Source organism: Pelobates fuscus, chromosome 13, assembly GCF_036172605.1.
Source record: "Pelobates fuscus isolate aPelFus1 chromosome 13, aPelFus1.pri, whole genome shotgun sequence".
NCBI lineage: Eukaryota > Metazoa > Chordata > Amphibia > Anura > Pelobatidae > Pelobates > Pelobates fuscus.
In genome coordinates, this window is record NC_086329.1 from 110,356,102 (window position 1) to 110,372,143 (window position 16,042).

A 16,042-nucleotide genomic window follows, 5' to 3' on the forward strand; every position below is an offset into this window, starting at 1 on the left:
ATGTGTCTGAGTATATAACAGAGCTCCACAGCAATAATACTCCCAGTAATGTGTCTGAGTGTATAACAGAGCTCCACAGTAATAATACTCCCAGTAATGTGTATTTAAACTACAATAAATGTGTTTAGAACTCAGTCTGTGTTAAAACCATACATTGCTCATCTTCTACATTACATTTTAGTGTATAAATTGTTATTCGTAAGTCACCTAAACCCTCTCAGAACAGGCCACACACCCACTCTTACTCAGAACATCCCAACCACTAGCCTCACAACGCTGAAATGAAAGTGTCCTTCTTGGTCCATTTGGAATGTCGGAAGGTGACACTGAGCTCTCACTGGCTTAGCTGAATACAAATACATACCCTGTGTACTTCCAATCTAGAAGAAATTTTAAGATTAAACAGTAATATATATATATATAGTGCCTGAAGTATCTCTTTAATAGATGGTAATTTATAACATACATAAACGAGTTACTTACAACACCATAACCACTGCAATAAGATGCACAACAAGCCATGCAGTAATCTGAATAAACACAAAACATCACCGACCATAAAATGATCTAAAAGGCATAATTTGAATTACATTTAGACGTTTTCATACATTTTCATGATGCACTTGTATTAGATAATACGTTGGTTTAACATTGCTAGACTGTAAATAGAAGGCCCATGTAGAGCAATATTTGACATTCCTGTTGAGTTATACATAAATGTGTCATGGCTGCTGTCATTCATGTGTCTCTGGTTGAAACCCATTGCCTGTCATTTTACCGTCTCTCATTTTTCCCTCCTCATGATTCTATGTGCTCTTCCACCTGTGTGCTCTCCTGCCCGCTGTGTACCGTGAATCGTCCTGACTCATAATCCCTGCAGACGCCAATTTCCCAGGTATCTGCCGTTCATTGTCACCTTACTCCTGGAAATGAAAGAGATGGGGGCCAGGCTGATAAAGGCTTTAACATCTCTGGTGTTCTGCACATTATCATCATCATCATTAGCCTAGGGTGCTACAGGGACCTTTCCTTTGAAGAAAACAATTCATATTAAAAGGACAATTCATAGTATAAGATGTTTATATTACTGCAAGCCGATTTGTTAAGAGACATGCAACACAAGGTTTCTAGTGGCTTTCAAAGAAATCCCACCAAAGAATCAGTGGAAACAGAGAGAATACTAGTTTATGTGTTTGGAATTATTCGTTAAATGTTGACTCGTGATGAGTTGATGATTGAAGGGAAAAATAAAAAGAGAACCAAGTTTGAAAAGCAAACAAAATGGCCCACATTGAACGTTTGGCCTAAATGTTTCAAGTAGATTGTCAGCTCTCTGCAACTGACTGTGTAACGATAACAGATAGAACATACCGGCTGAAATACTCTGTAACTGCTCCTTCAGCTGTTTCAAACTCGCTGCCTGGGAGATGCCATGACATGCATGGAATGACGCTTCCGCCCACATGGCAGGTCTCCAGCACTGATACTAATAAAAAAAACTACAGAATTAGGGAGTCTATTGTAAGTTAGGAAGCGACAGGTGAGGTGAACGGAAAGATATTGAATTAATTAATCCAAACAAACCAATAGATAAATAAAAACTAAGCAGACTTCTAGCACATAGTTATTGTGTTCCCAAATAAACAAACATGAGTACTACGCAGGTTCCCATTCAACTCCCGGCCCGTTATTGGATATCGAGTGTTTTATTTAGTGCCGTTACTGGTAACCATCTCCACTGCCATCTTATTGGAGGAAGGCACAGTGTGCAGCTCAGTCCAAACTTTAACACAGACAGGGTTTATCAATAAACACCGGATATTGTCTGAATGGAAAAAAGATCAGTGAAATCCAGTGAAAATGGCTGAATTCTGAATTCAAAATATACATTTTCATATTTACGAAAGCTAATTTGGTCAACCATATTGAGTCTGCATCAATCGTACAAATGCATTCAGTGTCTGGTTTAAAATCTGTGCTTTTCACCGATGACTGCTCAAAGTTTATTAGAATTGTCTCCACCATTGGCATAGCAGGTTTCATACCTCCCTTATACTAATCTGGGGTCATTGTTACATAGTTTCAAATTTACTTTCAAATGTGATGGCTTGCTAGCACTGGCCAGCAGCCACATGGTTAACACTCACTCCCACTAGAGCTTTTAAATACCATAATAATTCAGATTTCTAACCATTAAGCTCAAATCCAGGACAGAATTTTAGCCATTGTAGCATTTTGTCCAGGTAAAATCCTGACCGAATTCAGGCACATTCGAAGCCTGCTCTCCATAATCCAGACATTATTATATACTGTTATGAGAACAATGTTTGAATGGCCCCATTCTGAATTGAGTGGTTTTGCCATATTCACTTTCATCATAGAGGCCTTGGGGCATCAACCACATGCATTCCTTGTGATATTCACCAACGTCCGTTATCTTTGATAACTGCTAATAGAGTTAGGACATGTTAGTCCTCCGGCAGTCACACCAATAGATCAGGCTTGTAGATGCTTCACGCAGGAATGTCACAGGAATTATAAACTGGAGCTGTCCTTTTTTAATGATATTGCTGTTTTCCTTTCTTTTTCCAAACTATTTTCTCTGTCTGTCCTTTTCTCCATTCACCTTTCGTAGCATGTCTTCAAATTTTGCTAAGCTGGCTTTAATTTCTCTCTCCACGGCCATTCATTACTTCATCTTCTGAAAGCCTTTCTTCTTCCACCCTTTTTCCTTGTCTGTGTTTGTTTGTTCCATATTCCTTCCTTATCTTTTCCGCAACACTTCATCCGTGATGCATTACCTACCGGTTTGCCTCATTCTTCCTTTGCTTTATAGTTCTTTATCTGTACATTTCTTTATGATGTTTCTGTTATATACTTTCAATATCCCTTTGTTTTCTTATCTCTGCTGATGTTTTATTTTCTGTTTTTTTTCTCATTAACACCTCTGTCTCGTCATCTTACTCTCACCACCAATCTTTTTTCCCCTTCTGCCGCCTTACTGTCACCGAGCTGCCATATATTTTTTCTTGTGCTTCCATCGTCTGACTGTCATCTTTGAACATTCCGATTTTTCCTGAATTTCTCTACTTTCGTCCTGTCAGACCCTAGTCCAATTCCCTCCACATCGAGCATTGACCACGCTGTCATTGGAGGAGTAGTCGCTGTTATCGCCTTCCTATTGTTCTGCCTTCTCATCGTTCTTGGTCGTTACCTGATCAGACACAAAGGTAAGGTCCATGGAATAATCCTTGTCTAATCATCTTATTCCCAAGATAGATACTCGCTGGAAATAAATATAGTAAATATACTCAAACATTGTCCGTGGTAGACCAGTGAAATAGAATCTGTCATGGAATCTTTGGTAGAATATCCTGTCATAGAAGGACTTGTACAAGACAATTTATAGTTGTACTTAAGTTCAAATACCATAATCTCCGAGCCATCGTCCTTCGAATTTCTTTAGTGAGTGCAGTAATATGTGTGCTGAACCTTCTACAATCATCAAACTCTTTACTGAGAGCTGGATCTGCTGTAACCATAATTCTTTACAGAGAGCAGAACCTGCTGTATTTCACTACACAATGTCCAGATCAAATCTATATCTACCGGAAGGTCCATCCCCTTTATGTATGGATGACACATTCACTTTAATAATATAAAAAAATCCTGTTGCTTCAGGAGGTCCATTATTGACGTTTTTATATGTAGCTATTTATCAAGCTGCCAGCCCTTCCTGCATTTCTTTTGTATTTAGTCTTCAAAAACCCTTGAAATGATCTTTGTGTAAATCTTGGTAGAATCATATTCACCAAATTAATAATAAATTGAACTGGAATTACCAGTTTGAAATGTGACAGATTTCCATTGCGAAGGTGTCCATCTTGGAACGCTATCACAGTTTTAAAACCATCAGTTATAGACTGTGTTTTGATTGGTTGGGGACATGGCTGCCATGGGACAGCCAATCAAAACACAAATGAGCTGTGCTACTAGATGCTAACTCCACTGTGCAGGTCATAGGAAATTACTCTTCACAACGTTCCACAGAAAGTCTAGGATAATCTACAATTTTATTAAAAAGACACAAAAAGGTTTTAAAAAAATCAGAATGACACAAAGTTTGAAATGATCTGGGATAGAGCAAAGAAAATCCCTAATGGCACAGACTTTATTAAACAAGCATTTTCCTGGTGTTAGTTCCAGACGCGTGCAAAATAACATTTCAGAAGAAATAAAAAAACAGCCGGAGAGAGGAAAGTAAGCGTTAGAAATCAGTGGAACTAGCAGGCCTTGTTGACAACAGGAATTACTAAGTAAAGAGGTCCGACAGTCAAGTAATTACAGGTCAAACGTAAGTCTTCGTATGGTAATCAGGAGAATACTTGTCCCCAAGACATGAATTATAGACTCTTGGTGGGAAGCATGTATCTCAAATTAGAGGACACCATTAGTAACAAGTTATTGCTGATTAGTTCAATCTAGCTGTAGCTTTTATATTCTGGTAAACATATTGCAGTTATTCACGAGTTCTGTCTGCCCACAGGTCCGTAGTTCCAGGACATACCCCCAGCGAATATGCTAAGGTTCTTCACATAAACTTTTTAAATTGTGATTTTTGCTTTAAATTCTTACATAAGGACATAATATCCAAATACATCAACATTTTTATTTGTAGGTGTTGGTTTGCGTTTTACCGAATGTCCAACCCTCTTGTCATAATTATTTTTCACATAGATTGCTGCAATTATTTGACACAAAATTACTAAATTGGACCTATTGTGGGGAGTCATCTTTTCTAGCAGACCTCAGTGGCCGGTTGCCTATATTTATGGCTACTAAACCAAAACATGAAATGTTACTTCTTTCATAACACCTAAAAATAAACAAACAACGTCTACACAGGAAATGGGCGGAACAAAATATTAGTTTTAAATATCAACCGCAGCGGCCAAACGGAGCAGGATTTAGGTCAACCAGGAAAGATGACTGCTCACAAAATATTCACATCTCACAAAATCTTAAAATAACTGATCATGTGTATATGTTCACAACGTAAACATGCATGTATCCCACTGCATCCACCATCAAAGTCCGAGGATGATAACGTGAAGCTGCAGTATTGTCTATTTGCCCTTTCTCAGGTACCTATCTCACCCATGAAGCCAAGGGATCTGACGATGCCCCAGATGCTGACACAGCCATTATCAATGCAGAGGGTGGCCAAGGAGGCTCTGACGACAAGAAGGAATATTTCATATAAGCCTCAGCTCCTACTCCCCAAAAAAACGTGTCAACAGCAATGAGATTGATCAACACATAATTCCAACAGCAATGGCAAACAAATTCAAACCAACATTCAGAAAATCTGATACAGGATGACTCTCTCTTAAACATGCGAGAACCAGAGAGAACAAGAGAGAAAGAGAGATACAGTGAACAGAGAGTCCATGCTTCGAAAAAGAACTTGTACAAAGGTTATTACTAAAAACTTTTAAAAAGATAAAAAAATTGCTTGCTTAAATCTACATATCTTCAGTGAACGCACTAATCTAACAAACAAATAATAATAATCGTGAGTTAATATATTTTTTTTTTGGTTTGGTTTGTTTCTTATTTTTTTTTCTGAAATGTGTACAAAGTTTTATGTTATTATTTTTTACTTTGGAATGTTGGGGAAGGGTGGGGAGGGATTGGGGGAGAAAGGATATTTAAATATATATATATATATAATGTTCTGTTTGCCAGGGTAAATAAAACAGATAGGTTCGATTTTTTGACACAGACGGGTTTTCCTGTTTCGAATTACTATGGTAGTAAATTCTTTATAGGACGCCATCACTGAAGCTTCCATTTTATGGCCCAAATGGGCACTTATGGGTATCGACCTGAAACTGCAAGATTATAGTCTAGGTTATTAACTCTTTGTCGGCCAAGAAACGCCCAACTCAGGTTTGCAAAGGATGTAAGGGGTTTGTTGGCTCTTGTCAGCTGAGCTAGTAATTGTGCAGCTGTCAATCACAGGATGTGGCACAGACGCAGTGGGTGGAGTCTCATGCCCTTTTTCTTGTTTCCTGCTCCAATCACAAGTGGCTGTCCTCCCTAACCGAGTTTGCTTACACTAATCAGGGTCTCGGTTTTTCTTACTGGCAAAGTGTTATCTATGGTGTCATAATATATTACATGGAACTGTTTTGATTTCATCCTTCTCTTCCCTCTCCATGGATCCATGGAACACAAAGATAATGTGAGGCAATTTGCCAAGTGTATAAAAATGTCAGCCCTCTGATCCAATCAGAACAACCTGTTCCAAAGAGCCACGCATGAGGGTGAGGTGTCGATGTTAAGGCACTGCATGTATCGATTGGGTCATTCCATTACGGCAAACTATTAAGCAGATAGTTGGTGATTAAAGTCTGGCAAGGCAATATTTACTAAGGTATATAACATGAAACAATGATGTGAACGCATTGCAAGGGGATCCATAACTTAGCACTGCTTAGCATTCGTGGGGCCATTGCGCCAAACAAACGATGGTGTCATTCATCAAGCAAACATAACTATATTAACATATAAATCTCTATATTATGTCATACTCTGTATTTATCAGGCTTGGCATAAATTGCTTTATTACTGTGTGACTGTTGCTTTGTCCATCATTTGTCATTTTTAAATAATTAAACTGTTAGTCTTATACCTTTCTGCATAGAGTATGTCAATATATGTGTGTATGGGTGTGTGTATGTATAACTCTGTGTGTGTGTGTATATATATAAATATATATATAGTATATTTCATAGGGCTGGGCAAATCCCAAGAGTTATGTAGACATCTGTATGGATGTGTTCCTTCTGCACTCCTAAAATAAACCACACTGACGCCTACATTATTTTGTACAGCTACTCACGTACACATTGATATATGTATGAAAACGCCTTTCAATCTCATACGTGTGGCCAAATAATTTGAGTTGTCCTTACGTGTGATTTAACTATAAATTCAATGTGTTCATACACTGTGTTTGTTCATACGCAACCAGTCACATACCTCAGTATAAAACAGTTCCCTTGCTTTGGATAACAACCAGTTATCGGTAATGGCATTGAGGTGTTCTAAGTAATAGCACACCCTTGTGGTACTTCATGCCATGCTCAAACCACTTTTTTCTCTGTTAGCTGCCTCCAATAATGTCTGATCGCCCCTACTTTGTGCTTCCTATTGCATTTTAAATGCTCTTATACAAATGTACATAGATTGAGTGAAGATTGATGATTACTCATATTGGTGGTTTGAAGAGTATAATGTGTGGTTGAAGACGACTTTTAATGGAGTTGTCCGTGTTTGTATAGTATTCTGTAGATAATACATGTTCTCAAAGATCCAGATTGTCCCAGAGCTAGGGATTCTAACACCTCACTATCATTGGAGGCTTACAATATATGACTCGTGTTTCCTTGGGGACAATAAAGTCCACAAACTTTGAGGTCTTCCCCGTTTCCTGAGATATGCACTGCTAGAAGACATGGATATCAGCGTGGAGTTCATAGATGTTTCCATATCCATCCAATATTGGAATGGTAACTAGACAGCTACGGTGAACTCCTGACTGTCTGTCTTATTTCTAACTATCTATGGTTGTGATTCAATATGTGTGATGCAGATTATCATCTACTCAGACTGCTCAAAAGACTACGAAGGTCGGAACACTAACTGGTTTGTTCACTAAAAAGTGAATTGTTGGGAGTTCAAAACAAATTAAAATTTTTAGATGAAAATAGCAAAACTAAAAACCGCTACTTTTTCCATTTTTTTTGGCCAAAATGTATTTATAAATTCACTTCGAATTCATGACTGCTGACACCTTAGTGTCTGATCATTTGTAGAGGAGATGATTCCAACAGGCTTTTCGCACGTTTTTTTAATGTATCTGGTGACACGTAACAAGTGTTCTGGACTCGACAGCTCCACGGTGAGTCATTAAGCCTTCGGTGTGTGATGTACCCCTTTAAAATTTTTAATGCATATTCTTTTTAGTCCCAACTGGCCTAATCTGAATAAATTAAAGTCCTTTCATTTACCTTCCGGTTAGAGATGGATATTTTGACGTTTGGGTAACTCAAAATGGTTACGATTTATTTTTACGGAGAAACACTGGACGGGCAGATGTTATTTTTGCACAGAACAGCATAAAATGGCCTATATATTTCAAGTTTTCGTACAAAATAGAGAAACTAAATGAATTTGTCAGAAGGAGCAACATTCATGTGATTGTATTATGTATATATTTCTGATACATAAATATCACAGTACATTATTTTCTATTTATTGAAGAAGCTGGTAATAAAGAGTAGAAGCACAAAAAGAGAAAACAATAATATATGGAAGCATTATCCGGGTGAGGCTAACATTAAATGTGGGCGTAGCTTTTGACAAAAAGTATAAGAATTTTGAATGAGCCAATATTCAGTGAGATAGTGACAATCACCGAGCCATGCCCGGTATTGAAAGTCCGTGTTTATAAGACATGATCTATAATAGCTGTTACAAAATATTAGGATAATAAAAATATAGAATAGAGCAAAAACAGTTTTTTTATTTTTATTTTGTAACGACATGTCTGTCGTTGTTTATGTGAGCAAATTAAAGTTGCTTAGAGTTTTTGGAAAGCTGAGAGCTTTCGGTAACCTGAGCGTTCTGATTGGCCGCGGATTCCTGTGACATCGCACCAACCAGTAGAACGATGAGTCTGATAGCTAGAAGGCGAATGAGATGGAGATCGGAATTTCTATAAAGGCGTAACTTTATCTTACATAACCAGCTGGTTCGGGAAGGTAGAAGGGTAATAGGGGTACCAAGTCAGATCTATTAATGGAATCTTCCATAATTTTACAATCAATATTAGATTAATTGACCTGAACATTGCATCAATACAATGATCCTACGCACAGACTCAATGATATGTACAAATTATTTTTACTGGGCTACATTTCCAAGCACAAAATAAGGAGACATGGTTCAGTAAGCTGAGTATCAGTGTTGCCTATCGCCGCTCTAGAGAGCATTGACCGGGCACGAGGTCTAGAGAAATTATTTTAGGGCTTTTCATTGTTTATAGTGTCAGTTGCAAACGCACACGAGCAGCTTTAAAAAGTCAAAATATCATTTTTAGTTTGTTTGCTTTTTATATTTTATGTGCAAGCATTAAATATTCACGCTTCATTAAATGACATAAACTAGCAGGGTGTAAAACTGTTTAGACCCATATGCCAAGCTGAATTTGGATGGTGATAGCGGCGACATATCGACAATTTAGTAATTCAGCTGATAATGTTCGTTCTATAAACATCTGAGTGATGGACATAAAGTGTACGACGGAAATCTGTTAACTAAATCTGTACAGATGGAGATTTAAAAGGCGTGTTTAAAATAAAGACATAGCGTTGCGTGATTCTAATCCAACAAACTCGATAAAGGTTTACATGTTATGGGATTCCAAACTAGCTGCCATGAAACACAATATGTCCTCGTTTGGCATCTCTGGACCCTGCTAGTGCCCCCTTCTATTGATTGCATCTAAAAACGAGGGACCCGAACTGCGTGAGCAGCATGGTGGGCCTACGCTCTACAAGTGACGCATTCCGTGATAAAAAGCTGCTGCTAGTTTGCTGTTTGTTCTTATTTCATGTAGAATATTTTGCTATTTGCAATCAAAAGAACATTTTATTTATATTTTTTTTCACTAAACCAGCAGTTTGTTGAGAATTCTCAGAGGGATTGCAAAGTTTAGGCCAAAGTAGCCGATCTGGAAAAAAAGCTGAGTTTGTGAATTTTTCCAATTTGCCTTTTTTGCATACGATTTGCAATTCCTTTGTCAATTCACACCGGTTTAGAAACAGACCCGTTAATGGATTTTATGGTCCTGCCTTTTCTAATCCATAAAACATGTTCCTATTTATTATTTAAATTGTTATTTCTACTTATAGTATTTCATTCACATGTTTTCCTTTTTATTTTTTATTTACTCCTCTGCTTTCATGTGAGTAATATATAAATATCTCAAGCAAGAATTATCATCAACAGCTATCCTGATTAATAAAATCATTGCACTTTCATAGCGCTGATGTCCTCTAAATGATTCAAATAATTAATATAATGCAGCCCGAGTCTAGTTATGGAGCCAGGAAGGATTTTTTGACTCAGTTATCCTTGGGGTATTCTGATTGCACCTCGCCCTTGAAATGACCTTTAGAGATTATAGCCGGCTCGCTGAGAGTTAGCTAGCTGGACGCAGCAGCTATCCGATCCCTGCAAACATATGCAGAGGAGGTTCAGAACACAGCCAGTCAGGACAGAATCTGGACGCAGCTATCGGCCCAGCACAGAACGACGCAGCGCCCCGCTAGGACTGTGTTTTAGATGCTGCCAAATGACTACAAACAGCCAAATGTCGTTGTTATGTGAGCAGTTTGGCAGCCGTGCGGGCCATGTTGGAGGAAGTGTTTGTGCCCGGCGCTGTGTTGGTTACAATTTCTAACCATTTCACTGCTGACTTAAACTTCCTTAAAGGCATTAAACACATTTTGCTTTTTTATAATAAAAAAATCTTTTTTTATAAATAATTTTTGGGTTTGTAGGATTATAATCTTCAAATATTTATTACAACCTTTGAGATAATGAACTCCACTTACAGCATCAGCAGCTGGACTCGCTGCATGAGGCGTCAATCAGCCCATGATCTCTATTTTATTTCTTTTGTGATAAGACGTGGCTGTGTTTTCTGCCTCACGTAGCAATTATATTTTTGTTTGTTTGTTTCCTTTCTGTGATGCTTGAGGTTTTGCCCATAAATAATTCAGGGCTCAGTTAAGCCAGGCATCTACGGCGTGCCAGCAAAATTGCATTGAAAATCCAAACATATTTAGCACATTTTTTTTTACGCGTTCAAACCACTGCAAATTCCAGCAGCGCATCACACATCCATTCAGTTTCCATTTCTGACTCCATACACTTTTTTAGCGCCGCCGTAGTTTTCACACGTTGCCGGAGAGTTGCAGTAAGCTGTGACAACTTGCGTCACTCATTATAGTGAGCCGACTAGACGAAAACAAATGCTTCCGGTTTAACCCCTTCAGGACACATGACACGTGTGACATGTCATGATTCCCTTTTATTCCAGAAGTTTGGTCCTTAAGGGGTTAATGTCAGGAACGCATGTTTTATTCGAAATAACGCAATACAAATATCTCCGAATGTCCCATGATTGCAGTAAAGTCAAAGAATCTACAACCTGCAGTCGTTTCCAAAGTCCAGCAATGGCTGAGAGTGATTGTGGAGCTAAATCCATAGGAATTAGAAATGAATGAATGTGCGTGAGCAATTGATACTGTGATTATTAAAACACCCTTTTCCTGCAATCCCAGAACTCCTGTATTTTCAATTTGAGGCCCCCAGGAAATGGCTCTCTTCTAAGATCCCGTAGCCAATCCTGGCCTTGCCATAGATTTTATACTAATTCAATCAGAATTACATCCACACACAATAACAACGTCCTTGCACAGACGCATTTTATTGTATTTTTTTACCCGGCCTAATACAAACATAAAATGTCAGATTTAAGTTTCCTCGTATCATTGTATTAGTGTGTTGGTGTATTTGCAGTAGATTTGTGTGGGAATATTGTCCAAGGTGGCATCTGGGATTTTTCTCTGTTATCGACCATTTTGTTATATCGTCATTATTGGGGGGGATTTTTTTCAGGGACTGTCAGGTTACTGTAATAGAATGTTATTTATTCTTAGTCCTCGGTTTTTATCTTTTTTTTTTTATTATTGTTTTTGTTTTGGCAATCATTCTACCAAGCACACTGCCCTCAATCTAAACTATCCCTTACTGTGTACTGTGGCTTTAACTTTAAAATATACACAACATTAAATCCTAAACTATAATAAAAGCAAACAATTATATAAAATATTTCTTCAAGAGAATTCATATAATTCTAATTCACGAGTTTCTCCTGTGCTCCTCTACGTCACTCCTCATTGAAGGTTAGTATGGAAGGTACTCCCTCCATGTTGATTACACCCCTGGTAACACCTCCCTTCATGTGCCCTCCCCTTTTGTTTTGCAGACTCTACGTCTCCGCCATATTACCTGATCAAGACATATTGCACCCAATGCTTTAGTGTCCCTAGGTCATATCTCCTCTAATAAAATTATACTGGCTGCCATAACAGTATTCTAAATAATATGTACCGACTCAATCATATTTACACCCCCCGCATATCCTGTTCCCTAGCGTGCCCATTGCCGTACCACTCCCCCATCACAAATACTATCAACAAATGAGGAGAGTGAGGTAAAGCTGTGGTGGCTACAAAGTATAACCAGCTGTGTCGAATGGCCAATCATCAGCGAATGACAAGAGCATGCATGTATATAAAGCCTTTGTTACACATCATTATATCATTTACATCATTATATGACATTGTGTTTTGTTATGTATTCATTTTTAAATAACAACTGATTAAATTAACCCAGATCACCTCTCCTCTGAAAAGTTAATATTTGTCTTCTGTCAATATAATTAATTCCATGTTCTGCAATATATGCAGCGCATCATTTATTAACATTTGAATATGTACCCCCCCATTGTATTTTGAAAATAAATAAAAATGAAGAAGTTTGGCGTGTGCTATTTCTGATATGTAAAAACGTCTGACATCTCGATGCCCAGAACCGAACGGCGCGGGCTGTTACTGCACATTTTACACCGTGTCAGCGTGTAAGTTAAACGTGTCAGCAAGCCGCGTCAGTATCCATTATTTAAATAATTTAGCACTTAATTAAAACCTGATTCTTTCCACTTTCATTTACATCCTGATTTTACTATCACTTTGGCAACGACTGTGTGTGGATTCCTGAATACCTGAATAGGTTTGGATGAAATTCTTCAATAGTAATCAGGAAAAACTCACAATGAATCATTTAAAAAAAGGATGTATGTATAGTAAAATATATATTACTTTTATCATGATTTTGAACAATTCCCATTATAACAAATGTCAGTTTAATGACTTATTAAGGATTTATCAGGATTTAATAGACCAGCTAAAGCCGTCAATTTGACTCCACATCACACGTCATTTCCTGTTTTTTTTTTTTTTTTTATACTTTATTCACATGCACACGTTTCTTATATAAGAATTGTGAAATAATTTGTTGTGGCAGGATATACATTACTATAGTGATTGCATCTCCTTTCTGCATATGCAGTAAATTAGTATATGCCTCTATTCAGAACCGACTTGTGAGATTAACATTACAATAACGGAGTTTGAAAAACGATTCCACACAACTGGATTGGAGATGTGATCAAACTTGCTATTTTATTATAAATTGGAAGATTGACTGCAACTTCCTATTTAGTAAATAAATCCCAAATGGTCATAAAGGGAACGGAATGTCCCAAAATATCCAAATTCTTTAACCATTTTCTATCAGTTATTTTAAAAAAGACCAACTGCTTTCTCTAATTATTTTGGACACACGTGGACTGTGGATCTTGTTTATTTTTATTTTTTGTATACTTTCATGTTTTCCATATTTAATAAAAAAAAAAATTATAATTGAATTGTCAGGGACTGTTATATTTAGGTAAAAATTGCCAAATTAGTTAAATTCCAAACCCAGCTATTTTTCCATGTCAGCAATTTTAATCTTCATTTGCAATTCTTTGATATATTCTTAGCATTCCCTTTTTATATGAATAACAAACTCCCCAGGACCCACCAACAGCACATTGTAGTGGTTATAGTACCAGGAGCTCCCTGACACTCTCTCTGGGTAAGTAGTCAAAACATCTGGCAACTTACCTGGGGACTGCTACCTGCTTAGCACTTCCTACATCCCCGAAAACCAGGAGTGCAATGCAGTGCTTATGGTTCTTGGAGTGTTCTTTTAAGTGTTATATTTATATCAAATTACAGCTTATTGTATTATTACAGCTTATTGTAATATTACAGCTTATTGTATTAGTACAGCTTATTGTACTAATACAGCCCATTGTATTATTACAGCCCATTGTATTATTACAGCTAATTGTATTATTACAGCTCAGTGTATTATAACAGATTAGTGAGTTATACGTTCATTTTAGTTGATATTTGAATTCATTTCCAGCATTGGCGATCGCACTAATACATATTTTTTAATTTTCTTTTGCAGCTTTGCATGTTTTTTTCCCTATTTTTAGAAGCGATTGTGGCCTTGTTCTGATTTGAGACTAAGAGTCAGTCTTCAGATTAATATTTATTATCTCCACTTTACACTCTGCTTACACTGAGAATTACACACTTGCCCTCCTTCCCAGTCTAATCCTGGAGCCATCTGCTGCCCCTCGCAGCCAGCATCTGCTGTGTCCCGACTCATGTGGGTCTAGCGTTTGTCGAACCTCTCTCCACCGCCTCACACAACATTCCCATGTCAGAGAAGCTGTCATCTCACCAGGAGCAGTGCCAGAAAATGCCAAGGAAACAGTAAAAACAATGTTGTATATTTAGCTGAAATCACAGACTGATTCATTCAAAAACATATGATGTTAAAAAACTTTAAAGATCATTGCTTGGGGTATGTTTGGATAAAGCTGACTTAATTAACTATTAGTTAGCAATTTGTTTCCATATATTTTATTACAATTTATTTGAGTTTGAGCCAAGGCAAAGAAAGGCATTTCATGCAAATATATGCAAATTCCCAAATGTTTGCATAAACCCACACAAGAACAATCACAGTGAATTGTACTTCTGGGAATGCAGTCGTTGCGAATTGCAACAAGTTGCGCTGGCATGCAGGTTTCCCATTACTGCATTAGAAGCTCAGCTCATCACACTGAGCACATTCACTCACTCACGCACAATTCTCCATGTTTTCTCCTCTAGTGCAAGGGTGGGCAAAAGGTAAATCTCCATCTGTTGTACATCTCCCATGGTGTTTTGGCGGCTGGTGATCTACCATTTGCCCATCTTTGCAGGGTTTGTGAGCAGCGTTTGTGCGTTTGAGCATGTTTTTGTATGTTGGTTGCATGTGTGTGAATGATGGGGTGTATTTGTATGTACTGTTGCCATTGGAGTACTTCTATGTAATATTTGCGTTTGCGTGCAGGAGTGTTTGTATGTAGTGTTGACTTTTAAATGCAGGTGTACTTTGCACGTAGTGGTGATATTTGAATGAAGGAATGTTTGTATAGAATTTTGGCATTTTAAGGTTTATTACAATGTAATGTTTGCATGTGGTTGCAGTGGTGTGTTGTATGTAGTGTTGGCTTTTAATTGTGAGTGTACATATGTATGCAGTGTTGGTGTTTGTTTGCAGAGGTGTGTTTGTGTATAATTTTAGTGTGTTAAGGCAGGAGTGTGTTTGTATGTATTGTTTGTGTTTGTATGCAGTGTTTGTGTTTGATTGCTGGGGTGTATTTGTATGTATTGTTTGTGTTTGATTGGAGGGGTGTGTTTGTATGCAGTGTTTGTGTTTGATTACTGGGGTGTGTTTGGTTGTATGTATTGTTTGTGTTTGATTGGAGGGGTGTGTTTGTATGCAGTGTTTGTGTGTGATTGCATGGACTTGTTTGTATGTGTTATTTGTGTTTGACTGCAGGAGTGTGTTTGTATGTAGTGTTTGTGTTTGATTGCATGGGCTTGTTTATATGTATTATTTGTGTTTGATTGCAGGAGTGTGTTTGTATGCAGTGTTTGTGTTTGATTGCATGGGCTTCTTTGTATGTGTTATTTGTGTTTGACTGCAGGAGTATGTTTGTATAGAGTGCTGTTGTTTGATTGCTGGGGTGTGTTTGTATGTATTGTTTGTGTTTAATTGCTGGGGTGTGTTCGTATATAGTGGTGTTCAGCAATGCCCATTGGGTGGCCCTAGGTCCATGAGCCTCCCAATGGGCCCCATCAGCATGCGAACCCCAGGGCTGATTAAATGTTACAGTAAGAAGCAGAATTTTAAACTGAACTATGGACAAAACATGCTTCATGTGAACACC

The 16,042-nt window shown here is 37.7% G+C and overlaps 1 protein-coding gene across 2 annotated transcripts in view; it reads left to right on the forward strand.

Annotated features, from left to right (window-relative positions):
- The window catches only part of CADM3 (cell adhesion molecule 3), a 248,977-nt gene extending 242,281 nt beyond the window's left edge, over nt 1-6,696 (forward strand). Inside the window, exons 8-10 of one of the 2 annotated variants that reach the window (XM_063440088.1) lie at nt 881-895; nt 3,105-3,230; nt 5,145-6,696. In XM_063440088.1, coding sequence (XP_063296158.1) covers nt 881-895; nt 3,105-3,230; nt 5,145-5,263 — 260 coding nt within the window. In that variant the 3' untranslated portion in view covers nt 5,264-6,696. The remainder of the gene's footprint in view (nt 1-880; nt 896-3,104; nt 3,231-5,144) is intronic. The other variant, XM_063440089.1, reaches the window with a different exon arrangement.
- Nucleotides 6,697-16,042: the final 9,346 nt, after the last annotated feature.